The sequence below is a fragment of the Tuber melanosporum genome (assembly GCF_000151645.1).
Source record: "Tuber melanosporum whole genome shotgun sequence assembly, scaffold_98, strain Mel28".
In the NCBI taxonomy this organism is placed as follows: Eukaryota; Fungi; Ascomycota; class Pezizomycetes; order Pezizales; family Tuberaceae; genus Tuber; species Tuber melanosporum.
In genome coordinates this window covers 264,190-289,410 of record NW_003299148.1, presented here as the reverse complement: position 1 = coordinate 289,410, position 25,221 = coordinate 264,190, and the positions used below count along the sequence as shown (strand labels likewise).

At 48.4% G+C, this 25,221-nt stretch overlaps 6 protein-coding genes; 2 read left to right on the top strand and 4 right to left on the bottom strand.

Annotated features, from left to right (window-relative positions):
* Positions 1–450: 450 nt before the first annotated feature.
* Positions 451–4,630, top strand: GSTUM_00012206001 (uncharacterized protein). XM_002842413.2 has 6 exons: positions 451–933; positions 1,158–1,553; positions 1,627–1,710; positions 1,788–2,914; positions 2,968–3,728; positions 3,780–4,630. Exons 2-6 carry the CDS (start codon positions 1,469–1,471, stop codon positions 4,294–4,296), a joined length of 2,574 nt encoding a protein of 857 aa, XP_002842459.1. The 5' UTR covers positions 451–933; positions 1,158–1,468; the 3' UTR covers positions 4,297–4,630.
* A 35-nt stretch (positions 4,631–4,665) lies between these two features.
* GSTUM_00012205001 (uncharacterized protein) lies at positions 4,666–5,388 on the bottom strand. XM_002842412.2 has 3 exons: positions 5,265–5,388; positions 5,095–5,189; positions 4,666–4,991 (listed from the first exon to the last, which is right to left on the bottom strand). Exons 1-3 carry the CDS (start codon positions 5,283–5,285, stop codon positions 4,895–4,897), a joined length of 213 nt encoding a protein of 70 aa, XP_002842458.1. The 5' UTR covers positions 5,286–5,388; the 3' UTR covers positions 4,666–4,894.
* A 5,750-nt stretch (positions 5,389–11,138) lies between these two features.
* Positions 11,139–12,532, bottom strand: GSTUM_00012204001 (uncharacterized protein). XM_002842411.2 has 7 exons: positions 12,411–12,532; positions 12,309–12,352; positions 12,122–12,253; positions 11,850–12,061; positions 11,662–11,755; positions 11,431–11,598; positions 11,139–11,372 (listed from the first exon to the last, which is right to left on the bottom strand). Exons 1-7 carry the CDS (start codon positions 12,473–12,475, stop codon positions 11,227–11,229), a joined length of 861 nt encoding a protein of 286 aa, XP_002842457.1. The 5' UTR covers positions 12,476–12,532; the 3' UTR covers positions 11,139–11,226.
* A 186-nt stretch (positions 12,533–12,718) lies between these two features.
* Positions 12,719–13,403, bottom strand: GSTUM_00012203001 (uncharacterized protein; the record flags this gene model as incomplete). XM_002842410.2 has 2 exons in its annotated part: positions 12,719–13,115; positions 13,170–13,403. 2 exons carry the CDS (start codon positions 13,401–13,403, stop codon positions 12,969–12,971), a joined length of 381 nt encoding a protein of 126 aa, XP_002842456.1. The 3' UTR covers positions 12,719–12,968.
* A 1,303-nt stretch (positions 13,404–14,706) lies between these two features.
* On the top strand, positions 14,707–16,015 carry GSTUM_00012202001 (uncharacterized protein). XM_002842409.2 has 1 exon: positions 14,707–16,015. The coding sequence occupies exon 1, from the start codon at positions 14,919–14,921 to the stop codon at positions 15,810–15,812; it is 894 nt and encodes a 297-aa protein (XP_002842455.1). The 5' UTR covers positions 14,707–14,918; the 3' UTR covers positions 15,813–16,015.
* An 86-nt stretch (positions 16,016–16,101) lies between these two features.
* GSTUM_00012201001 (uncharacterized protein) lies at positions 16,102–19,856 on the bottom strand. XM_002842408.2 has 6 exons: positions 19,397–19,856; positions 17,590–19,310; positions 17,389–17,536; positions 17,101–17,324; positions 16,635–17,049; positions 16,102–16,557 (listed from the first exon to the last, which is right to left on the bottom strand). Exons 1-6 carry the CDS (start codon positions 19,581–19,583, stop codon positions 16,421–16,423), a joined length of 2,832 nt encoding a protein of 943 aa, XP_002842454.1. The 5' UTR covers positions 19,584–19,856; the 3' UTR covers positions 16,102–16,420.
* Between the last annotated feature and the right edge of the window lie 5,365 nt (positions 19,857–25,221).

Genomic DNA, 25,221 nt, shown 5'->3' with positions numbered 1-25,221 from the left:
GCGTCTGGAGAGAGTACCGGTACCGGTAAAGTACCGTACCCGAGTATGAAAATGCATTAACCCAAGTCTGCGGCAACGTTACTCGAGTATGATATGATAGAAGGAAAAAAATATTTGTCGGGTGTGCAAAAAAAAAAAAAAGCATATTTTTTGTTCCCCAACCAGCCGCGCCTGTGAAAGAACCCTTACCCACAGGATGGCCTGAGCATGCCAAGGCACTCTCCCATTGCTGATTGGTCCCCAGGATTGCTCCAAGTCATCGGACCCTGGAAAGTGATAAACACAGGGGGATTGGTTGGAAAGCTCGTGATCCCCCCCGGGAAAAAAAAAAAACGTGGTTATCGACAGAGCCTCACACAACATCCCAGCCTCATCTCATCACTCTCAACTGTCTCAGCTCATCTCACCCCACCTCTCGTTGACTCGTCCCGTACCGATCCCCTATGCGTACACATAGTACAATAGTCACAGCTACAATCACAATAATCCATCATCCTCATCATCGCTATCATGATCACAAGTGTTATCGTCTCATAAGTCTTGCATCTTTCCAATCTCCTATTGGCCTCTGTTGGTTACAAACTTTTAAGCCCCACCAGACGCTACCCACTGCATTCATTCACCTGCTGGATTCCCGGAAGGCATGCTTGACTAGGCTTTATGCCGTTCTTTGTTTCCCAAGCTTTGTTTGTTCGGTACAATTGGGAAGATGGTCCTCACCTAAACGTTGCTGTCCGGTACCGGCGAACGGTGAACAGGAAATACCCTCATATCCAGTGTTTCCCGGTTGGATATCTGGGTCTGTGCACCATGGCTTTGGAACTGGGTGAGTGCTGGGTGACTGCGGCCGCCGGATGTGGCAACATTGCCTTCTGTGTCTCGGTGGGGCTCTTGCGTGGATATTGTTTCTCTGCTTTACTGTTGATCTGAATGGTACCTTAGCCCCCCCTCCAGTTTGCTTTCTATTTGCTCTTGTGATCTCTTCCGAGCCTTTTATGTGGCCTCTGCCTCTGCTGCCCTCACTCCCTTTTGGCTTCGCCATTCTTCTGCCTTCTGCCTCATCCTCATCGCCGCCCAGTTCACTGGTTCTTGTGTGGTTCGCTGTCATTCAGGGGGTTGGGGACTTCAGGCTTTTCATCTAACAAGATCAATTATAGAGCCCTACCGGCCTGGTTTCGAATACCCCCTACGCTCTTCAAGCTGAGGATCGGGAACCATCAAACAGGGACTGCATTCTTTGTCAAACAGCCCTGAACGTTTCCGCTATTATTTTATAAGAGAAACCCCACAATCTACGGATAGTTGATTTGGGCATCCTAGTGCCTTCCGGTTTTTTCCTGCCATTCAGAACTAGCGAAACTGCCTTGGGCAGAAGTCTGCTTATGGACCAGTGCCCGCGCCTTCTACGCCGTGAATAGTTGCCACATTTCGTCAGCACCATCTCGAACTCACTTTGCCAACCACAGCCATGGACTTCTGCCGAACGCTTCCTCCAATTTTTGAGCCCTTGGCAGGCTACGAGCACCCTAGTGTTATTGAAGTTGAGGATCATGGTATTGCACTCTGGGCCTTGTGGCTGCCATTGGTTCACTCTAGCAATTACGGATATTCATATAAAGTTTTTAGATCAATGCCACCCGAAGAAGCCAGCTATTAGTTATTCCAAGCAACTAGTTGATCTTACAGCCGATATGATACTTACTGATGGAGGTGGTTGGCTACCGTATCTATTCATTTAAAACTTTGCTATACGCTCCTGTATTGACGATGAGCACTTGAAATTTTAGGCGATTACCCACTTCCGTCCAACACTGCCTCCAGTTCTAGACTTCCTCGCGCCGGGCCTAATGGTTCTACTAGGGAAGCCCCCCAAACTCCTAAAACACCAAAACCCCATAAAACCCCGAGACACACCGGGCTCAGGCAGGCTGGGCAGTGCGAAATCCCAGTGACTACCGGCCTAGGTCTCCATGGTTCCAGCCCTCCACAGAGGTCTACCCGGGTGCACGAGCTGGACCTTGAATTGATTGAGTATCATAAGATGAGGCTCCGCAAGCGGAAGACTGTTGAACTTTTCGATGGGTCCTTTATCCGCATTATCTCGATCAAGAATAAACTTACAGAAGATGGAAGTAGTGAGATATTTCTTCAAGGACCACAGTTCCTCAGGAGCAGAAACCTGTTAGGGTTTTTGCCATTGAAGAAGAACGAAGTTGCCATGTCTTCACTATCCGAATCCGTTCCACTTTCAAAGGTCTTGAAAACAAGGATTTTGATTCTTACGAACGCCAATTTTCCAGAGTTCCGGGATATCACCGGGGTAGGTGATGCTGATGAGAAGGAAGGTAGGCTAATCTGTCGGTGGACAATAAACCTCGTTGGCAAGACGGAAGGCTATCTATGTCGTCTCAAAGAAGACGAAGCAGACAAAGAATTTCGAGTTGCAGAAAGGGGATTGCGGGATCAATGGAGGGGGGATCTCTTGAGAGCTAAAATTACGAATCCGAACCCAAAGAAACAGCAGAAACGTCAACGGGATGGAACTCTCAAACAGATACATCTCAATGGTAACGGGGCTTACGGCGAGCAGAAAGGAACATATTCTCATCACACAGGCAATCCCTTCGCCAAAGATGGGCATACGCAAAGAACCACGGGCTCCGCATTTTTGGGGCATCGTGGGCAGGCATCTGGGGAGGGGGCTCGGCTTTCCAATGCACCACCGGCCCCTATCGCGCTTCCATCACCTCCGACTCCGAGATGGGGTCCTGAGCCCATGGATATGCCTCCTCCCCCTCCCAAGTATCCCAACGCATTGTTTCCCGGGCAACTAACCTTTGGAGGCGCCCAGACCAAATTTGGGCTCCAGTCACCTCCTGGAACGCCGTTCTCGAAAGCTAGGGTTGGGTTTTGGGTAAACCCCGACCCCTTGGCATATCTAAGTGGAACGCTTCTAATACGACTCAGGGTAATGATTCTCGTATCCGTAACGAAAATGCTCCAGCCTTTCCAGGCCCCGATGCCAGACTTTCTGCGCCAAGTCGACCTGAGCGGCTTACAAGTTACCCCTCAGCTAGAACTAATCCACTCGGCAGCCCTATACAACGGAAAGGCTCCCCCAGAGAAAGCAGCCTGATAAAAGCTGCTACCCTTGACGATGCTGGCTTTGAATGTTATAACCCTACGATCAACATTCCTCTTCGCCAGCCCGTTTTTAACTCTATTCGCGAAACTACTTACACGTTCGGTGATGCGTTTTGTGGCGGAGGCGGAATGTCTAGTGGTGCTCGTGCAGCCGGGTTCAAGAATGCGTGGAGCTTTGACTCTAATTCTGAAGCCGTGTCAACTTATCGCCGGAATTTCCCGCAATGCACAACCTATCACTCGACAGTCAACGATTTCCTCACGCTTCGTCACCCAGAGCTTCTGGTTGATGTTGTGCATCTTTCCCCCCCATGCCAACCTCACTCACCTGCTCATACGATTGCTGGAAAGGATGATGATAACAACGAAGCATCCTTATTTTGTGTCCGACAGTGTCTGCAGGCTTGCAGGCCGAGAATGGTTACGCTTGAACAGACTGATGGGCTCCTGAATAGACCCGAATGGTTTCGGAGTTTGGTCATGATGTTCACAGACATTGGCTTCTCCCTCAGCTGGAAGGTTTTACATGGAGTGGAGTATGGGGTACCACAAACACGAAAGAGATTGTTTCTTCTGGCTGCGAGGTGAGTGCCTGATCCGCGCCTGGATCAGCGGGCTGCAACTGACCTGTCTAGTCCTGGAGAAGAGTTACCCGAGTTTCCAAAGCCAACCCACGCCCACCCAAAAACTGCGAACATAGAGGGTCGTGCCCCTCCACGCACAGTGCGTGATGCCATCTCCGGCATACCGGCAACTGCCACTTCTCACGTCCATAACTTTAGCCCATTCCTCGATGGCCCCCGGCTGTCGACCGTAAACCTCGATTTACCCTTGATGTCTACGATCCTTGCTAGTGGCGGCCCTTACGACGTTCACCCAAATGGTCGAAGACCCTTCACCCCGAGAGAGCTCGCGTGTCTCCAAACATTTCCTATCTCTCATGTCTTTTATGGCAGCCCATTTCAGAAGAAGAAGCAGATTGGAAACGCCGTCCCGCCCGTTCTTGCAGAGGCACTGTTAAGCAAGGTACGCAAGGCTCTCGAGAAAGCTGATCGGTCGAGGAAGAAGAAATCTGGCCAGGAAGACCCGTTCTGGGTTCCGGAAGGTAGCAGGGGAAGATTGGCTCGTAACCCGATATGCATCGCCGATTGAGCTATGGTGAGAGAAGTGCGTGTCGTTGATCGATTTTACGGTTTTTTTTTCAACTCCTCACTATGGGGGCATTTTGGTCATGCTCGGGCAGGGGTTTTTCTGATGGGTGTTTTTGCTATTTTCAATATTTTTACTCAACAGCTTTTGTCATGTATACCAGCGCTCTTATGGAGGAGGACTAGCTGTTATGTCTAGGTAATGCATGGAGCGCGGCAATCCGGAGGGATCTTGATGTCTTTTTTTTCCCCTTTCTTTCCCCTCACTTATCGTAGACATGGGGCAATTTTTTGTTTCTGCTTTCTCAACCCAACATGGAATTAATTATCCGACAAGAGCTTTATCTTGCAGACCATATCATACCATAGCACCTTTGCACATCAAGCCAATATGATATACGATAACATGATGAAAATCCATGTGCACTCAGGGAGAGAGATATAGATTGAGAAAGAAACACGAGGTATCAACGTCAACCAACCCACAATCCCAACTCCAGAAGCACAAAAACAAAAATATAAAAAAGAATGTAGAGCAAAAGGAAAGGAATCATTCATCACAACCCTCACTCCCACCTCTTCTTCCCTTCATTCGAATTAGACTACGCAACATAAGTCCTATGATGACTCCTCATCCTCCTCCTCCCGAACCCCCCGGAACGTCGGCAAGTCAAGCAAGATATAAGAATATCGAAAACACTACAAACACAACTCATCATCAGCACGCTGTTCTGTTCGTTCCTGGGGGGGTTCTCTTCGTTCTTTCCGGAAGTATGTGTGGGGGGTGGGGGGAGCATAATACCTTGCAACGCCGTTAATGATAGCCTTCAAGATACCGGCAATACCATTCACGATGGCCATGCACGTATTCCCGATCGCACGAAAAACGGATCTGATCTGTTAGGCTGTTTGTTAGTTCCTGGGGTAAGCTGGAGGGGGAAGTGGGGGAAGTTAGTGGGGGGGTTATCGTACACAGGATGCCACGCCGCCCATTTTGGTTTTTTCCCTTATTTATTTTTTATTTCTTTATTTCTTTCTGTTCCGGTTGTGAGGTTGTGCGTGTAGAAGTACGAGTATTATAGAGATAACAGTTCGCAGTAGTAGTAGTAGTTGTAGTAGTAGTAGTATGATGGTAGGATGAGGTACTGTACGGGAAATAGGGATCCATTACCGTATTTATATCCTACCACACCTTCCATATCGGCGTCACGGCATTAATCTATCTTGGTTGTGAACTTGGTTGTCGTACGAGTACTGTACCTCCAAACTCAGCGTTTTTTCCCGGTTTTTTTAAAAATACCTGACGTCAAGTAGTGTTTGATATGTATGACGTATTATATGCGGCTCAACTATGGAAAAAGAAAGAGAAATAAGCTATCCATACCAGGATTCCCCACCACATAGCGAAAATCCCAGGACAAGGTTTTGTTGTCGCGATTCATCTTCCCGACGTCAAGGGGTGGATGAATGGAAGGAGAGTTTTATCGTGCGCCAGCCAAGTTTATTTTTTTTACAACCAAGGAAATGATACACTTGGCTACCGTACGAGTACCGTAACTCCCCCTCCTAGAAAACAACCCGTGAGGGTTTTCTTCTCATACGACAAGAAGAAAATCCAAGTTTGGACAAAATTGTTTTTTTCCTTTTTTTCCTTTTGGAAATCACGATACTGGTATCATACCGCCCTAATTCTCCTTCCCTCGTAGCGTCAGGGGATGTGATGGACACGCCAAGACTCATCGATCAAGAGACTCTATTTCACATCCCATCACTCGCTGATCGCCACCTCCCCGGTTTGGGAAACAGAGTTAGCGACTAGGGGAGGTTTGGCCCGGATCCCTCCGCGTTCCCAAATTTCACGCACTCTCGGCACGGCGCTAATAGGACGATCGGTGAATACTATGACAAGAGAGGCAACGATATACGATACAACACAGTACTCGCGCGGCCGAGTTGAAGTTGCACACCCAAAGCTAGTAATGATCGTCGGGCCAATAGAAATAAGCATGACATGATTGATAATATACTAGATTTGGTACCACCTAAAGCAATACACGATTGCAGAAGAAACCACCGTTCGCCAACCCAGCTCTCACCAAAACACTGGCATCTCTATTGATTTCCCCCAAATCTTTTGTCTCAATATGCAAGCAACACATTCCGGGAGTGGCAGCGCCCCTAGAGTACCATTACTCAAGAGAGCAGTAGTTCTAGCATTGAACTGGCATGGAAATATGTCGTTCAGAGAGATAGAAAAAAGACTTGGTATAAAGAAGAGGACAGTAGCGGAGATTGTACATAGGGCTCAGGTAAATATACTTCAACATAGCTTAAAAATGAAATCTAAGTACTGTTAGGAACATGCTTCGAATCCAATGGATTTTGACGATGTTTTGGCTTGTTTGGAGAGTACACATAGAGGAGGAAATCCAAAAAGGTTTCCTGAAGGCAGTGAAGAGTCATTAGCTCTTAGGGATCTCAGTCAAAAGGACGAAGACCATTGGTTAATGCCTTTTCCTGAGATTTCTAAAGAATTGGGAATTGTTGCTGCTCGTTCAACATTAGAAGAGGTTTTTCATTCCCAACATTAGATTTTTCGCCGGAAAGCTGCCTATAAACCATCACTCTCACCATCCCAAGTGGAAGCCCGCCTTGCATTTGCCTATATGGCCTTACAGATATTAATCAATACAATTGTGTTTACCGATGAAACCTGGATTGAGTTCAATTCTATACGATGCCCAAGGAACATTTCACGTTATATTGATATTAATTCAAATAAGTATGCTATTCATAACCATGACAATCACAGAAAGCAGCCAATTCGAGTAATGCTATGGGGAGCAATTATGTTCAGTCAGAAGGGTCCCTGCCACATCTGGGAGCAAGAAACCGAGGAGGAAAAAGAGAGTTTTCAGCACATTATTGATGAGGAGAATCAAGCATGACAAGGACAACAGGCTACAACCAATCACAAGCATCAATTCCAGGCACTTGGCAGGCAGACGCATTAGCAGACTACAATACTAGTATTGATAGTCAAAATTTTGCTGAAGGGCATACAGGAAGGCATAAGCGCAGAAAACAACGACCAGAACAAATGTTCAGAGAAGAGCATCTCAAGTTTCAGAGTCGAGAGGGTATAAACTGGGTCTCATACAGGGAGAGGATATTAAGGCCAAAACTATATCTGTGAATTAATGAGATACAGGAGAAGACAGGTATGCTTTTAACTTACTTGATTGAGGACAATGCACCCGCACATCAGACAGCACAGCGGATTGATGAGGTGGAGCGGTGGGAGAGAGGGATTATAACTGTGGATTGGCCTGCGAAATCACCTGATTTAAATCAGATTGAACCACTTTGGGACTATGAGAAGGATGAGATATCTACCTGGCAGTTTGTAGGTACAAGTCAAGAGACAATTGACTCGGTGAAGGAGGCTTTAATAAGGGCTTGGGAGGACCTCCTGCAGGAAGTCATAAATCAAAAATGTTCATCTTTTCATGGAAAACTTCGACAAGTTATTCTCCACGGTGGTTGGAATAATTTTAATGGTTAAGTTCTACACAACATTTTTGTATGAAGTAAACTGACAATATAGCGAGCCCCAGCATAGCAAGTCCTCCAGCCTGGTAAGCACCCAGCATAGCAATCTACTTCATCCTGGTGAGCACCCAGTATAGCGATCCGCTCCAGCCTGGCGAGCACCCGACATAGCAATCCGCTTCAGCCTGGCGAGCCCCCAGTATACCAATATGTTAGGCGGAGACAACTTGATAGACTTCAAAGTTGTCTAGGCCAATCAAGATTCGTTTCTATAGACGGAGATTGTCTAGGAAGGCTCAGACTTTGCTCGTTTCGTTTATGACTACTAGGAGCGAAGTAAAATAGGTAAAGTAGGGTAGAATCGTAAAAACAATATTATATTGTTAAGGTCTCTTCTCCATTACTTGATGATATCTAAAGCTTGGGAGGCACTTCGATATTTATATTCCGCGTCTGAGTGTTTGCAGACTACATCTATTTATCATACAACTATGTACTTCTTTAATCGTAATTCACAACTTCGAGTTTTCTTCCAAGGTGCAAACACCTGTAGACCCTGAAAACCATCACACCCTCTTCAGTAATTACGATATTTCTTCTTAGGAAACGTACTGTTTCCAATAGTAATATCCTGATTAGCAGAGTCTTTAGACTTATGGCCTAGTTCTTAAGTCGAACTGAGTTGGCTCCAATTGTCTTCGCCATTGATAAAATGATCAGTTTTATCCTCGACTATATCTGTAAAAGTGGTCATCATTACAACTATCTTAGGTCGTCTGACTCCGATCCTTTGTAACTCCGTACCCAACCGATAGATTTTCTTTAGATGACTTCCTATTAACTCGCAGGAAGCCACTCCACTAGACTGGTAATTAATCCCTCGGTCGGCAACCCTTAGTTGCTCTCTGGGTAGTAGGTTTCAGTAACTATTGTAGTATTGAGAATCACCCCATGGCTATGACGTGTTCCGAAACCCAGTTGCAACACTCTGTAAAGTTCATTGGCTTCTTTAGTAGTGTCTTTTGGAGTTCTAGACTCTTCTAGTGTATGTAAATGTATTGGTCTCTAGTAGAGATTCTTTACCATTTGATACCATCTCTTTGTGCGAAATCGTCCCGTTACTTATGGCCCATGCCAAAGGTGTTATGTCTTTGAAGCCAAGTAACTCTCTGAGTAGTTGACGGAATTACTCCATTCTACTTCTCAGGCCTAGCCAAAGGTCCCCTCACATATATGCTGCAAACAGGATCCGGTCAGACAGACGGCGACGATGTATATGGTATTATTCTAATACGCTCAATTCTTTGGTAATATAGTCACAGGACGTGACTGAGATTAATATATATGATGACGCGCGGGCCCCGTAAGGGAGCCGGAAGGGGGTGTTGGAGACCAGAAATTCCAATTCCGAGTGGGGTTATCCTACTTAGGGTGGTTCCTAGGTATCAGGTTCTGGTATTCCTAACACAATATCCCAGCATAGTAAGCCCCCTATGCTGAATCAGTGAGCACTCAGCATAGTGAGCTCCTGACATAGTGAGCCCAGGCCCTCCAGACATAATGATCCCCAGGCATACTGATCCCCCGACATAGCGAGCCCCCAACATAGTGAGCCTGCAACAACATCCTAGTGAGCTACAGGCCTGCACATAGTAAGCACTTGGTATAGTAAGTTTATGGCATAGCGAGCTCCTCACCTACCAAGCCCCCAAGATATCAAACCCCTAGTATAGCGCGCTCCCAATATCACAAGTCCCGGACATAGCGGGCGTCCGATGTAGCAAGCTCCCAGCATAGCGGGTCCCCGCCATAGTGAGCCCCCAGCATAGTGGGCCCCCAACATAGCAAGCCTCTGGGATAGTGAGCCTCCAACATAGCGAGCTCCTGGCATAATGAGCTCCTGACATAGTGAGTCCTTGGTGGAGTGAGCCCCCAACAAATGGAGCCTCCAGAGCCTACAGCTAAGCCAGCCCCCAGTACAGTAATCCTCCAGTACAGTGTGCTTCAGGCATAGTGAGTGCGATGCAGAAAGGTGGAGAAGGCCGGGGAGCTTTCTGAGAGGCATGTCTTTCTTTTGTTAGCATATGATTGCTCCATATGATGGGAAACATACTAGGAGGAGACTAGCTCTGAATGGGTGATAGAGGAAAAGATCGGAGGATAACTTCCTTATGTTTCTTATAATTCTGTCTTCATAATTAGTTGATTGAGCGCATTGAAAGGAATACGATAGGTTTCCTTACTTACTTAAAGTTCCACCCTTGCAAAGAGAGTTATATTTTGTTGTTTTAATCATCTCTCACTTTATTAAAAAGAATTAAATGGTTGAGTGCCGTAAACATTCAGACTTAAACCCTGGAGTTAAACAGCCAGAGGAAAGAAAAGATCATGAAATCAGTACTCATGGTGCCTTGTCATTGTATCACCATACTGAATCTAGTACTTCATCAATCACGTCATGCTTATTTCTATTGGCCCAACGATCATTACTAGCTTTGGGTGTGCAACTTCAACTCGGCCGCGCGAGTACTGTACTCGTAGCGGAAGGGTTTTGTTTGACATGAACACGTTTTTATTAGAACCTACACATGGGCACTCAATACCAAACAAATTTTTTTTGCATAGCAAGCTTCATAGACATGTAGAGTATATATTCCTAAGCTCAAAAAATATTCATGAGCCTTATACAATGTGAATTGCATCTTCTAAATCAAAAATAGTGAAAAATACTAAAATTCATTTTTTTTACACTAAAAATATCTTGTTAATGGAGGGGAAATGATTTAATAAAGGAGAAATGATTTGATAAAGGAGAAATGATTCAATGAAGAAGACGATCTGATGAAGAAGTGCTCGATTCGGTTGAGTTTGCTAAGAAGGAGAAAGACGAGGAGAGAAGAGGTTTTCCTAGTGAAATAGGGGTATTGCCGAGCTACGATTACCCTCTCCACAAATCCGCGGTCATGCAACATTCATTACTTAGCAAGTTGAGGGATACAGGCAAAAAAAAAACTATGCCTTTGTAGGTTTTGTGAGGTCCTATCATACAACCTAGTAGAAAGTTATCACTTGTCAGCCTCGTACAAGAAATTATACGATTTTGGAGTGCATACTGAATGCCTGGCGGGGAGCTCAAAAACTGACTCCAGGAGTCTCTTTACGGCCTCAAACTACCACTTGGAGGCACTTTGGAGCATCATTCTTTGATCAGTCGAGTAATATCGTAACTATCTTGTTCACCCCCGCGTTGATGAAATACTGCTCGAACACTGTCCATATTACCACTACTAATCTCAACAATTCACCGTCCAGGAGCTTTTATTACACCCTCTCCTCTTGTACAGTACTTTGCTTCATCCCATCCACCACCACCGCCAGAAGCCTAAACAATCTCAAAAGGATCCATATCCCTCTCGCTAACCACAACCTCAAACTCCCCCTCCCTCTCTACTTCGCTTTCCAGAACCTCAGCCAACTTCCTCTTCATAACATCTCTCAGAAAGCCCCTTTCAGTATTTGTATGGAAGCCTATCCTTATCAGTCCTCGCTCACTCCCATTGGGGGTCGGACAGAACGAAAAACTCACATGTAATAAACCCAACCCCCCGCTCCTTTGCCGCGAGTGCGTCGTGATGCGAGAGTTCCCCCGTGAATAGCAAGTCCACGTCGACGTTCTTGAACATGGAAGCGCCAGAGCCGGCACATATGGCTATCGTGCGGACCCGTTTGTCTCCCGGGGTTTTTCCGACCATAACTACTCTCGTCGTCAGCCCACACTAGCAAACCACGCTATCCAAGAGAGTGGGTGCAAATCAACCATTCTTCAATCCCAAAAACCCCTTCACTCTGTTCACGAGCTCTTGGAACCCTTTTGGCTCTTTGAGCGTTATTATACGGCCCATTCCCGAGTCCTCGTACCCTATAGCCCCCCCACTCTCAATTAGCCCTCCTCCTTCTCCCCGATTCCTCCCCCGCTTTAGACAGTCAATCAAACAAACCCGGAACGTCCTTGATCCCCTCAATAACCACCCTTCCACTCTCCTCCCCCCTCCCGCCAGAAATCCCATCCGCCAGCCAATCGTTAACACCCCCGATCTTAGCGTCAACAGCTGTATGTGGGGAGTACACACTGATGCCTTCCTGTGCCAACCTCAGGAGGCTTTCTTGTTGTGTATTGGCTAGTGTGAGTGATTTCAAAGGGCGGAATATTATCGGGTCTATATTCTACCGCATTAGCAAAGCCAAGGTAGAGATTATGCTGAGCAGAGGGGGAGGACGGTAGGCCACTATCACGGAAGACCTTAGTGAGATTGCTTCGTCTACTACGGCTTTTGTGAGGTCGATGGTTAGGAGGACATTGTGGGCTTCGGGAGAGGAGCGGTCGGTTCGGTCCGGGGCCTCGAGGAGAACTAGTGTATTGTTAGATTTAGCATCGTGTTATTGGGGAGAGAGGGAGGAGCGCACGGCCTGTGTTATCCCAGGTTCTGTCCGCGAGTGCTTGTGGGTAGCTGTAGATGTCAATAGTGATGTTCTCTAGTTGGCAACTGTGGAGGCGGGAACAGGTACAGTTTTTGCACCGCGTTGACTACCGTGCGAAGAGTTCTCGAGCGGATTATTGCGTTGGAAGACATGGCTGTAGGTGGTTCCAGTAGCGGAGTAATGGGAAGGGATTCTTTGGATGATGGTGGGGAGGACCGGTATGTTAATGGGGCCAATCCGATGTTACCCGTGATGGCCCATTAAGCCGCATTGGCACACAGCCAAGAGGCAAGAGAGATGAAGCTTAATTAATTTCGACTGCATGCAGCCATACCGGTAGACTAAAATAATTTACGAGAACCCCTCAGTTTATTTCTAGTCGTACGAGTACACCATCACCATACAATAGATAGTCTATACAGTACTAGTACAGTACGTACAGCACTGCACTCTGCTGTACTTGTACTCGAGCACAAGCAGAGCGCAGCGCGTGATGTCTGGTTTCATTAATTCCCGAGGTCAAACCCATAAGGAATCCAGTTATGACACCAGCACAACAAATACCATCCAAGCAGAAAGCGTACACAATAGTCTACTTCTAACTCCTAAAATCCACCCATATCTATAGAGCTGTTGTGCGTCCGCTCACTTCTTCTCTCCGATCCCATTGATGGTCTCGTTTGCGGCCGGCTGGTTCCGTACATACTCGACGAACCTCTTGCCATCGCTGAATATCTGTCCGGGCATGGTCATGTTTTGAACCCATCGGGGAATGCTTCCTCCGGCGTCACTCTGCTGTGCGTTAACACCACTCCCTCCAGCGGTGGTAGACAGGGCACGACTTACACAAACCCCCGTGAGAATCTCCACCTCCCCACTCTCCAACTCACATATGTATTCAACCGATATGTACTTCCCACGAACATCCGACTCTGACACCATCTCGCCCTCAATCGGCAAAGAGATAACCACAGAAGACCTCCGTCCGTCCATCTCGGGCAAGTCCTTTGAGATCACACTCGCGAGGAACTCTCGACCGGCAAACGCCTGGATGTGCAAGTATCTACGAACATCTTCCATCCCACAACCAGAATTAGCCGGAGGAATTAGTAATCGGCTAGTTTGGGGGAGGAATAGTAAGACAAACCCCTGACCAATATTTTCCCTTCAAACTCTTCCACCGCCATTTCTTCATTTGTGTCCCTTGGCCCGTCCAGCCACTCGCTCTCGGCAAGGATCCGCTCATCGATCATGGCGCGGTGAATAACGTCGTAGTCCACATCGACCCTTATTATACGTGCAATCCAATTATCGTTGTCGTGATGGGTTCGGTAGGTATTCAGATGGGTATCTGTTTTTAAGGAGGTCCATTTTATGTATGAACTGGTACTTGAAAGGGATGTTATGAAGGATAGTCCGTCCTTGATGAGCTGTTCAAGGAGCGGGGCGGTAAAGCACTCACGGGCAACAGGGGCGAGGACGAGTTTTAATGCCATGGTTGAAATGGGTGGCGATGAGAATGGGGAGAAGAGAGCGAGGGAGAGGGAGCGAGGAGAGAGAAAGGGAAAGAGGAAGAATGGAATGAAAGCAGGAACACCAGGGGCCACTCAAACACGAGCAGGCGTACAGGTACCATACGTATCGTGCACCGTATCACCAAGGTCACATAAGTTGACCAACTGAGCTCATCCATTCCCTATATAGAACACATCATACCGGTAGGGTTTCGCTATCTCTGACTTGCGTCCGAACCTAACCCATGATAGCCCACCCGCCCATCCCTACTTGTACTGTACGAGTACTCGGGGTGGGGGTGAAGTATTGGGACAAGCAGGGGGGCTTGATGTCTCTGTGAATTACTTGAAGTGGGATTGAAGATACTAATTTGAGTAATTTGCACAGACATAGAACCCTCCTGCTCGTCCCAATACTTTCCCCCTAGTACTCGAGTAGAAGTAACAACCATGGTCTTTACTCGAGTAGCTCTTATACCGGCACAGCATGCAACCAATCAGCAGTCGGACGCCCAAGCGAACCATCAGAAAGTCGTGCAGCACCTTTCCACTCATACTGTACTGTGGGTTACCGGTACCAGTACTGGTACCTGAATATTATGCAATGAACTTTATTCGTCAAGTTCCAGATTGTTAATCGGGTGGATGTGTGCGAACCCTGAAGTCTCACCACCACCCTCCTTCTCTGTCACGCCCAGGTCTTCCTTCACTTCCCCCTCGTTGGCTAGGGCTGGACCTCATCGTGGTTTTAACCCGTGGATCTAGCTTGGCGCGCCAAGACTTTTGGTGAATGGGTTGAGCACTTGGATTTTTCTTTTCCTCCCCTCCTCTCTTCTTCCTCTCTCTCCCCTTCCCTTCACGACGACCACGGCGACCAGAGACAAAAAATCGACTCTCACCTTTGCTTGCTATCATATCGTACTACGAGAGGAATTGAAGGGGGGGTTCACACTCGTTTTTTTTCGCCCAATTCAGCCCGTTCACCTCTTCAATTCCCCTCCTCACGATTAACGAACGAACAAACGACAAACACACGATCAATGAACGCCCTACCGGTGTCATATCATAGCCGAGACAAAAAATGGGCTTCGTAAACCCCGGCCGCTCCTCAACCCGGCTAAACAAAACATTCGGAAAACGCTACAACAACCGCCCTCCTTCACCCCCTCCTCGAAAACGTCGAAAAACCCTCTCACCATATTCCCCCTCCTCTTCCTACCCTACACCATCGTCATCAACGACCCCCTCGCCAAATCTCTCCCGTCATCAAACCCCCCTCTCCACGGCCTCCCCGCCACCACGCCCACTGCCAACCCGTGATCCCCCAACCCTGCAAACCCTCCCACCGGAACTCCTCCAACGCATCTTCCTCTTGAGCAAAAACCCGCGACTCCCCGCAACGACCCTCCGCCTCACCCGCTCCCTCTCCGCCCCAGTTCTAAAACACGAGTACATCCGTATACACTACGGCTCACACATTCCTCCGGAACTCCTCCTCCGTCGCTTCTTTACCGCTCAATTCCTACGCACTCACGAGAGCCGGTACCAATCCACACTAACATTCGCACCGGATGCATTCCTCCCCCCACACCGGTATTCTATTGAGGTACTGCGCTTACTGCTCCTCCGCGGGGCAACCCTGTCAGCGGGGGACGCGGACGAGTGGACCGCTGTACTCAGGGAGGGCGTACATGAGGCAGACTTGGAGTTTGTCAGGGCTCTGCTGGAGGAAGCGGGGGTGAGACCCGATGAAGAATGTCTGGGGCTAGCGATTGAGAAGGGATGGGTGGAGGGGATGGAGGTCTTGGCCGAGAGGGGCGGGGTCGGGTTGGGTGGGCGAGGGATCTGGGAGAAGGCGCTCGAGGTGGGAAAGGATGGGAGGGGTGCCGAATTGGAGTTTCTGTTGGAGAGGGGATGTCCACCTGCGGCGTTGTTGGGGAGGGTTTGGGAGGTTATTAATGGGTCGAGGCGGTGACCGGGAAAGGGGAGGGGGTCGATTTGCTTTACTTTGCTTTGCCACGTCTTCTTGTACATTTTAGGGATGCTCCCGTAGATGGATTTTTCATGACACGTTTCATTTTTTTCCTGTACATTCTAGGGATTCTAGGGACCGGCAGCGGGGACAATTGTAGATGGCTGCATGGAAAATCACTCGCATTCGTAGAAAAATACACTGTCTCTCCTAGCTACGCTCCTGTTCTTTCCCCAACTTTGCTTTGCTATGACCTGCCTTTTTTTTGGCTAGCTAGCTTTTGCAACACAAGTGAACAAAAGGTTTCTCATTGATACACGCCTTATCTCATCCCATGCATTACACACCCCAGCCTTCTCCTTTGATACTCATACATTAGCTCAACCCCCCCCCTATACCCCTCACCGTCTACCCACCAAACTGCCTGCAGCAAGTGACCATCAAACTCAGCCCAGGATACCCCCAATACAGCGCCGTAATTCATCCAAAGAATAGGTAGAAGTGAGGCAAGGGGGTTAGAAATTCCCAAACCAAACTAAACAGACTCCATCCCACCCCGACAAGGACGGCATTGCTACAGCTAGGCCCGGCAAAGGCAGAGACGAGATAATCTACATAATAACGCACTCCCCGTCATCCTTATTCTTCTTAACGTGCAACCTAGATAACTTCTCCCGGGACTTTTGCACCGCTGCGCCACCCTTCTTGAGTTCGTTCAGGCGCTGGCGGGCTTTTTCGTGGTTCCGGTCTAATCCCCCCCATCAATTAGTCAATGAACCGTTCACCCACTCCTAGCAAAAAAATATTGGGGGGGGGGTAACTTACTAGCAGCTTTATAATACCACTTCTTCGCCTCATCCAAGTTTGCCACTACGCCGATGCCGACTTCGGTGTAGTAGCCGAGAGCGTACTCCGCGTTTCCCAGTCCCTTCTCGGCCGCCTTGCGCGCCCATAGATACGCCTCAGTGTCGGATTGCTTGATCACACCGTCAGCGCCGGTGAGATACCACCCGCTCAGGGCGAGCGCACTCTCTTCCTCGTTTTGCGCTGCCGCGCGGCTGTACCAAAATATGCTTAAGCGAGGATCGATCGGGCAACCCATGGTGCCATACTCAAAGGCACAGCCGATACGGAATTGTGAAGGTGGGTAGTTGAGCTCCGCAGCCTTCATAAAGAGTTCGCGGGAGTAGGAGGCATCGGGGATGATGTTGTCGTGGGATTCACATTCATAGATTAGGCCCTGTTAGGGCGTTAGCCTAGTATTGAAGTATTCGGGTAAGGGAGGACTTACAAGCTGGTGGAGAGCATGGGGATTGTTCTCATCCGCTTGATCGGCAGCCCTCTTCAGCCAGTTGATGGCATCTCGAGCGTTCTTGGTCTGGCCCAGTAGTCCTTTCAGCTGAATCATGCCAAGCTTGTACATGGCGGCGGTATCCCCAAGTGCGGCTGCCTTCTTGTACCAAGTTATTGACTTGAGCGGGTCTTTCCGCACTCCCGCGCCGAGCTCGCAGCAAACTAGACCAGATCACTATTAGCTCATGCCCTGACACCACAGGTCATTGATAACGATATGCCGTACCAGCAGTGCGATAAGCCGATGGTCCATGATTTAGCTTTGCCGAGGATTGGTACAAGTTGAATGCGCGCTCGTGGTCAACCTGCAATCCAAGCAAGCCCTCCCAGTAGCATTCTGCTAGGTAGAACATCGCGTCGGGATATGGGTGCGACTTTAAACATCTAGTCAGTCAGATACTAAAACAAGTAGGTTCAATATACCAACCGAATTGCACAATTTCTTGACAATCTTGTGTGCGTCGAATATATAATTCTCCCGATTCTTCTTGGCGGTCCTAGCATCCGCACGGCCGCCCTCGTTCGCAAGCACTGAAGCCGCTTCGACCATCTTCTTCGCAAGCATCAATTGGAGCTTCTGATCTCCCGGGTTGGCCTTAGCGTTCTGCTGCAGTTGGTTCAACTCAATTGGGGTAATGGGGCCTGGTTGTTGTTGAATGGGCTGTCGTGATATGGTGCTGCCACGGTCGGGTGAATACTGCCGTATAGGGGGAGGATGATTATTCCACCCAGACTGATCCTGCATCAACCCCGGACGAATTGGCGGAGGGTGCGCTGGCAGGAAATCCGCACTATACCTGGGACTAGACGTATCTGAAACTACGTTAGGAGGCGGCGCGGTGTGGTGGGGAAGTGAGTCGCCCACCGCGCTCGACTGTGTGGACTGGGTCCTTGGAGGATACTGATTCTGGGGTGGTGGCATTTGCTTTGGAGGCGATGATCCTCGCATTTGCTGTGATGGCACGGGCGATCCAACTCTTAGAGCCACTGGGATATTGGGCTGAGGAGGGGGAGGGGGAAACCCGTTCGCTGTCAACACTGGCGGAGGGTCCTCCGGCATATCTCCCGGCATCTCAACAGCGCCGTCATACGGCCCAGGGTTGTGTGGATTTCCATTGGCCTCGCTATATCCACCAGCAGGTAGGGGCGGTGGGGGCCCAGCCGCTGCACTAGATTCGCCGCGCAAATCGGGCTGTGATCTACTACGATAGGCCTGTTGAGCGAAATCTCGAGGCTCATTCGTGTAACCCTCCTGATAAGCTGGCCCCTGATACCCGGAAGAGGTATCATTCCCCCCATATTGCGCCGGTTCCTCATGATATGCGCTTGCTGGATGCTGTTGATCATAACCTCCCTCAGTGTAATCAGTGTCATAATAAGCATCCAATATCAAGCCAACACTCCCCCTATTATATGGGTCATTTGGTCCCTGCGTCAGATATTCCTCATACGCTGGTCGCGGAGGATACGCCCGAGGACTCGAAAAGTTCACTGCACTCGCATGTCGCTGAGGGTTATATGCTGTATACTGTGACTCTGCTTGGGGGGGCACCTGCTGTGGTAGTGGGCGCTGCGTATTCGCAGGCATGGTCATACTTCTCTGCGGTGGTCCAAAACCAGGGTCCGGGGGTGGCACTTCCTCATAATGCCCATTCTGTGATGGATACGTCTCCACCCATCCCTGCTCGTAGTGGCCTGTGCTCCGCCCAGGCGGCGGCAGACTACCAGGTGGAGCTCCTCTACTCGCCATCGGCATTGGCATGTTCCCGCGCGGAGGCGGCATTCTCTGATGCACCGGTGGTGGCCCTCTCATCCCAGGCAGGGGAGGTCCCCTCATTCCCGGGGGCAGGGGTCCATGATAACCTGACCCTCCTCCTCCCTGATATCCAGGGAGTCGCCTCCCCCCACCCACTCTATCCGACATAGTCTGCGACCTAGGCATCACTCCCCCACTTCCAGGTGGGGGAGGACCGCGCTGTCGCATTTGAGGCGGTGGATGGCCATCGTCGGTCAAGTGCATTGCAAACATCGAGTCGTCTATGGGTAGAGTTCCAGGCGGCACTGGATCGCGACGCTTCATTGATCCCCCAAAAGATGGGAAAGGACCATCCGAATTGGAAACCATACCTGGTGATAGAGGTGGACGAGCTAAAGTACGGGCGCGGGTAAGAATACCGCACATCCAGATCCAGATAATAGTCCGCCTAATAGGGAACCAAAAGATAAAAGCTCACCTCTCTCACTCCCTCCCTGCCTATAAGCAGAATCCATCCCAGGCTGGCTCGCGTATCTATTCAAACTCCGTTGCGAAGACGGTTGTCCTCGACCACCGGGCGGTTGCGCATATTGCTGGCCTTGACCTTCATAATGGTCTCCCGGATACCCCTTCTGCGGCGGATACTGTCCCTGGTCATATGCCATTCTGTGTTTTGTAGAATTCCCCACAGGTCCCGTATTAAGCAGGGGCGCAGCCTCGTCGTTGTTGTTGTTGAAGTGGAGCAACCGCTGGAAAGTTAAAGGAAAGAGGGCACGCTGTTCGTCAATTCAAGACAACACCTATTTTTCTTTTCTTTTTTTCCCTCCCCTTTTTCCCTCCCTCTCTTCCCCTGCTCAGTTATACTTTTTCAAGGCTTAAAGTACTGAAAAGAGTATTGTACAGTACGTTCACGTTCACGATAGACGGATGGAGGCAACAAGGTCTTTTTTTTTTTTTTTAACCCCCCCGCCCTCCACAGATCGGTACCAGAGAGGGAAATGGCAGCGCACTCGAGCACAAGTAAAGCCCGCACAGCGCAGTCAGCGAGCCGGACGTACGAGTACAGACGCAACTGCAGAGGGAAGAGCCGGATCAGGGGACCAATGCAAAGAAAATGAAAGCGGAGAGTGGAAGTACCGATGCCGAATTTCCAAAGGAGAGGCGAATTCTAGCGGTCAGTGTTTTTCCCTGGTTAAACCACAATTTAAATTGATGGGCGTTGTGAGGGTTTTTCTGCGTTTTCCGCTGTCAAACCTCCCTCCCCCTCTCCAGAACAAGGCGGGTATCGGTTAAAGTGAATAAGTATGATAAACGGTTAATAAGCGGTACCTGATTCCTTCTATCGGGTCGGTCCCCTCCCTTTTCTTCTTGAACGGTGGCCCTTCTCCTTAGGTCTGTTTAAAGTAGGGTGCCTTGCATAAGGGAAGTGGAGTTATGATACTGTATTTGAGGCCGGCGGGCAGCTAGCCAACCAATGAACCCATCAATTACTGGGCATAGAAGGGAGGGGGGGGAGGGGCTAACAATGCCTTTTCTCGATCCCCTTTTCTCCCCCACACACCGCATCCAAAAAGTTCGTCCTGAGCCCCGTGCCCACCGATCAGCGCTGCTCCCCAGGGGCTTGAGTACGGTACGGCGCGGGTACGATGATGCGGGTCGTTAGCACAGATGGAAACGTACTCGAGTATGATACAATAAGAATAGAGATGGGGAGAGAGAGGGAGAGAGAAACCGGAGGAAGGAATGACTCGACAAGTCAACTAGTATTATACAGTACAAGTAGACCACAGCACAGTACAAACTGGTACGGGCCGTGTAATAACAGGGAGGTTCGAAGTTCTCGCCACAACATCCAGCACTGACTGGTACAAGGTGTATATACCTTCGCAAAAATGGAGGTTTTGAGGATCCGTTTCCTCGAGCTGGTGCTTATTGAAATGCGGGAGGCATACCTTGGTTGGCTGGCCGCCAGAAAATTGACCCCTTGTTCGAAGAATAAGCTAAAGCTGTAAATTTATGGCGCTGGCGCATCGAGAACTCCGAACCTCCCCAATGCGAGCACCGGTACCGACTCTGCTCTCACTTGTTCCTTGCGCCTTTCCTCAACCCATATGATAGGCTGCAAACAACATTCTATTCTTACCGACCTATTTTACCCCTTAATTCAGCACCAGTCCACAACAGCTGCAAGCATGGCGCCGGTACTGTGATCCGGTGATAGGTTCCACTAATAGCCCAGCAGATACAGCAGGACCAATACTCGTACATTAGTTCCCCACGGTATTACACGGCACGATACCTTGCAAAAGGGACCAGAAAAGTGCCAGGAGAGGTTTTTGGGAATGATATGACAAATGTTACCCGGACAAGAAAGGTGTCAACAAGGGGAGATGAAAAATAGGCGAGGCCGACACTCCATGAGAAGCACAAGCCATTTGCGGCATCATAGCTCGTAAATTAGGGCGTTGGTTTTGTGGCAATCATCGAGGGAAAGCTGACCGCAGTCTGCATGACATTTTTAAAAGTCTCCGGGATGGGGGAGGGGAACGGTAAGGGGTTCAACTATATAGTACTCGTACACTCGATTAATTGACGGCTCCTTGACATTATATTTCATAAGGACTTGCTGTAACTTGGGCCATGGACATGAAACTCGGATTCTAGAGACTTTAATCAGTCACCAAGGGAAGGAAAAATAATTTACATTTTCCTTTGAAGATGTACTCAAAGGCTCAACTGGGATATATCCTGTCCGAAAGGATCAATTACTACTGCATTATACTCGTACAAGTACTCTCAAGTTTCCTAATGCCAGTATGTTGAGCTCTCCTGTTTCTTATTAGTCTATGGCTTCAATTGGCAATATACCGGGTTCTAAATTATCAGTTTCCAAATGTGTACACTGTGCGGTGTGATACACACGGGCGATCACCTATTCTCATACTACTCGTATACTGGCGTCTGCAAAGAGCATTAAGTTACACCCGCGACCCAAGCATGTGGAAATGGAGGGGAATCCATCCATCCATCCATCCATCATCACACCCTATTCAACCGAACGTCCAAGTGAACCACTATGGTACCGTAGCACACAAATTTTGGTAGCATCATACCGGTAGTGGTACAGTACAGTACTCGAGCGGTAATAAACACGCCTCTAGCCACCTCCCTCACCAATTGTGGCGTCGTGGCGCATACCCAGATTTATTTCCGAAACTATTTTCGACATCAAGGGCGACCGACGATCCTTTTGGCCCCTCCTCCATCCATTCATTCGCCCCTTCCCCCGCTGCCCTCGGACTCCTCTATCGTATAGCTACGATAGCTGCCACAGAACGAACACACCCCGTCCGTCACCAACCTACCGGCAAGGAAAGGAAAACCGCAGCGGCGAATACCCTAACGAGAAATATCTATATACAAATACGGTATTATATTATATAATGCGTGCGGTAGCGTACCTCAAGATGTTCGTAGCGTGAGTTCCCCCTCCTCCTCCAATTGAACGAATACAGGTACGAGAAAAGCACGAAGCACGCGGGTCTAACGCACCAATCAGCGGCACAGTCTGCTGCATCGGCGGTCCTGCCCTAGTATACTACGTGACCCCCGACCCCGACGAACTCTTCAAAGTATGGCTCTCTCCTCCCCCCTCACACTACGCGCTGACAATCTCGCCAGCGCTACAACCCAGAACTCCAAAGGAAAACTCTAGAAATGCGCGAGGAGCGGGGGAAAAGGTACGGCGAGTTTATGGAGAAACTGCGCGAGTACTCCAAGAGCCATAAGCCTATCTGGGTGGTCGCAGCGGAGGAGGAGAAGAAGCAGAGGATCGCAGCGAAGGCTGAGAGGAAGAGGATTAGAGATGAACTGGAGAAGCAGAAGCAGGAGATTTTGGAGGAGCAGTTGAGTGGGAAGTAGGTTGAGGCGTTTCCATCCGAGCTGCTATGCATAGTATTGGGGTGTCTTTGTATATTCTTTCTTCCCTTTTTTTCTTTCTTTTTCTTTTTATTCCCTTAGCTCTGCGATATCACTACGTCTGCACTTGTACAGCACAATTATCAGTTTCCTTTTTATCCATTGCTCAGTGGGGCCGTGAGGTTCAGTACCGAGAACCCCGCGAGAAATGTAAAACACCCCCGCCCCGCACCTTGTCGAACAGGTCCGGCAACATATTTTGAGAACACAGTACCAAAACGTCGCAATACCACCCGATAGAACACCCCGCCGACCAGCAAGATTCGCCAGGCTAGTTAGTGGGTACAGTAAGTATAGTACACTAAAACGAGCAGCAGCGCAAGCGAAACCTCTCACAATTCAACCAAATACCAGCACCCCCGGCAGGGTTTATATAGTCCAGCAATCAACTTGAGTGTTAAGAAGATACGACGTTAAATTCACCGGGACACAAAAGCTGCACGCCCCATCTCAAAATCACCAAATTTCCCCACTTGTGATATCGTAACTTGTACCACGAATCACCAGGAATCAACAGTAAACAAACAAATCGTAACATTGTGACAAAAAGTACGCTGAGCAATAGGTCGGTTAGTTTGAGCCTTATTTTCATTCTTCTATCCTGTTTAACTATGATATACCTAAAGTTATTTCGGTGTGGAATGGGATACTCTCCTCAGGCCTGGCGCCGCCTCGAGGAAAAATTTCGCTCCACTTCCGCTCTAGGCCTAGCCAAATTCACCACTGGATTCACACGGGCTGTCCTTGTATAAAGGGAACTCCTGCCTCCTGGCTTTTTTTTTTTTTTTTTTTGTTAAATCTTAGAATTTATTTGCTTATATAGGCGCAAACCTCCACTATAGAGACCATGCAGGAGTGCATGATTTAATCCCAAGATATGTTGGTCAAAAGCCTTCTCCACAGGCCTAGGGGAAAAAAAAGTCACCCCAAGTCCCTCTGGTATGGAACCAATCATACATCAAACCTCTAAACAAGAACTCACACTAAGCTAAGCCACTAATGAAAGAAGGAGAATAATCTATCTGCATTAGAAAATTCCTCACACTACTAGCAAAATAGCCAACACACAGGCTTAAGAAGGAAATCTGCAGGAGGTAACAAGAAAACCCACACTGTATTCTCTTGAGAAAGGAAATATAAAAGAAACTCAAACAAAAGAAATCTCCTTAAAATGAACAAAGCCCTCAGGTTTTTCCCTGTCTAGCCTCTAATTAGTGGGACATTTAACAGGCAACCCAGTCTCATTTTACAGACAGGAAACTGATCTGAAAGTTGTAAAGAGATAACAGTTTAGGCATACTGGCCCTAGTTTAAGTTGTAACCAATCAACTGAATAGTGCATGACTAGAGGTAGTACAATATCAATTGCATTTCATCTGAAAACTCAGCTGGGTGGTGGTGACATTCTACCAAGTAGAGGATCACACCTGGGAGTGAGAAAAGTAAAACCCCTTCATGGCTTAAGAGGTGAGTGTGTGTCACGAACGTGGCTTAGCGAGGAAAGGGTTTTCACGTGACACATGGTTATGAGTCACAGGTATGTTATTGTTTCACGCATATAACCTATTCGGGTTGTATGATTAGTTATGTGTGGGATTTGTGATGCTTTCGCACATGGCTCAAGTATGAGTCATGGGACATGCGCCTGACGAGTATGCCTTACGAGTGTGCCTTACGGGCAAGCCTTGCATATATGATTTATGTTTCGCACATGACCTCACTATGATGTCATGGGTTTCGTGCATATGACTCAGTCGAGTCATATGACTTGTTTATTGCGTTATGATTGGTTTATGAGTTTTGCACATGACCTCGCTATAAGGTCATGGATTTTGAGCATGTGATCACTTTGGTCACATGACTAGTTTGTTTTGATTTGGTTTTACACATGTGACCACTTTAGGTCACATGATTAAAGGCGGGAAGAACACTATATAAGGAGGCCGATGCAGCCGAGGAAGATAGGTTCTTCACACTTTGTTCTAAGTACTTTTCCTACATATTACTTCAATGAATATAAAACAACTTTATGATCTTTATCCTTATTGCAACGTTATCATTACGCCAAGAAGCGCTCGTTACGAAGACGAATTAGAGAAAGCTTACGATAGGTGTTTCCGGTAGAAGACAAAGGTCTTGTACTATCGGTAACATAGGCAGAGGCCTAGAGCTATCGTAAGACAAAGAAAAAAAGGGAAAAGATAAGTATCGTTCCCCGTCGCCAAGAACTAACTATCTGAAAGGGGATCGTTACAGTGTGCTACCAGGAAGGAAGGGAACAGTCTTTAAAGCCATTAAAGGGTAGCCTACTAAGCCCGGGGGTTG

Bases quoted from the DNA above. Each gene is read 5' to 3' on its own strand.
- GSTUM_00012206001 (XM_002842413.2), top strand. From the start codon at position 1,469: ATGGACTTCTGCCGAACGCTTCCTCCAATTTTTGAGCCCTTGGCAGGC. The intron at 1,711-1,787 runs GTGGTTGGCTAC...TTGAAATTTTAG, and splicing joins TATGATACTTACTGATGGAG to GCGATTACCCACTTCCGTCC. The intron at 2,915-2,967 runs GTAAACCCCGAC...AATACGACTCAG, and splicing joins AAGCTAGGGTTGGGTTTTGG to GGTAATGATTCTCGTATCCG.
- GSTUM_00012205001 (XM_002842412.2), bottom strand. From the start codon at position 5,285: ATGGGCGGCGTGGCATCCTGT. The intron at 5,190-5,264 runs GTACGATAACCC...ACAGCCTAACAG, and splicing joins TGGGCGGCGTGGCATCCTGT to ATCAGATCCGTTTTTCGTGC. The intron at 4,992-5,094 runs GTATTATGCTCC...TTGTGTTTGTAG, and splicing joins ATCATTAACGGCGTTGCAAG to TGTTTTCGATATTCTTATAT.
- GSTUM_00012204001 (XM_002842411.2), bottom strand. From the start codon at position 12,475: ATGTCTTCCAACGCAATAATCCGCTCGAGAACTCTTCGCACGGTAGTC. The intron at 12,353-12,410 runs GTACCTGTTCCC...TGACATCTACAG, and splicing joins GTCAACGCGGTGCAAAAACT to CTACCCACAAGCACTCGCGG. The intron at 11,599-11,661 runs GTTGATTTGCAC...CGACGAGAGTAG, and splicing joins GTTTTTGGGATTGAAGAATG to TTATGGTCGGAAAAACCCCG.
- GSTUM_00012202001 (XM_002842409.2), top strand. From the start codon at position 14,919: ATGGGCTTCGTAAACCCCGGCCGCTCCTCAACCCGGCTAAACAAAACA.
- GSTUM_00012201001 (XM_002842408.2), bottom strand. From the start codon at position 19,583: ATGGCATATGACCAGGGACAGTATCCGCCGCAGAAGGGGTATCCGGGA. The intron at 17,325-17,388 runs GTACGGCATATC...GATCTGGTCTAG, and splicing joins ATCGGCTTATCGCACTGCTG to TTTGCTGCGAGCTCGGCGCG. The intron at 17,050-17,100 runs GTAAGTCCTCCC...ACGCCCTAACAG, and splicing joins CCCATGCTCTCCACCAGCTT to GGCCTAATCTATGAATGTGA.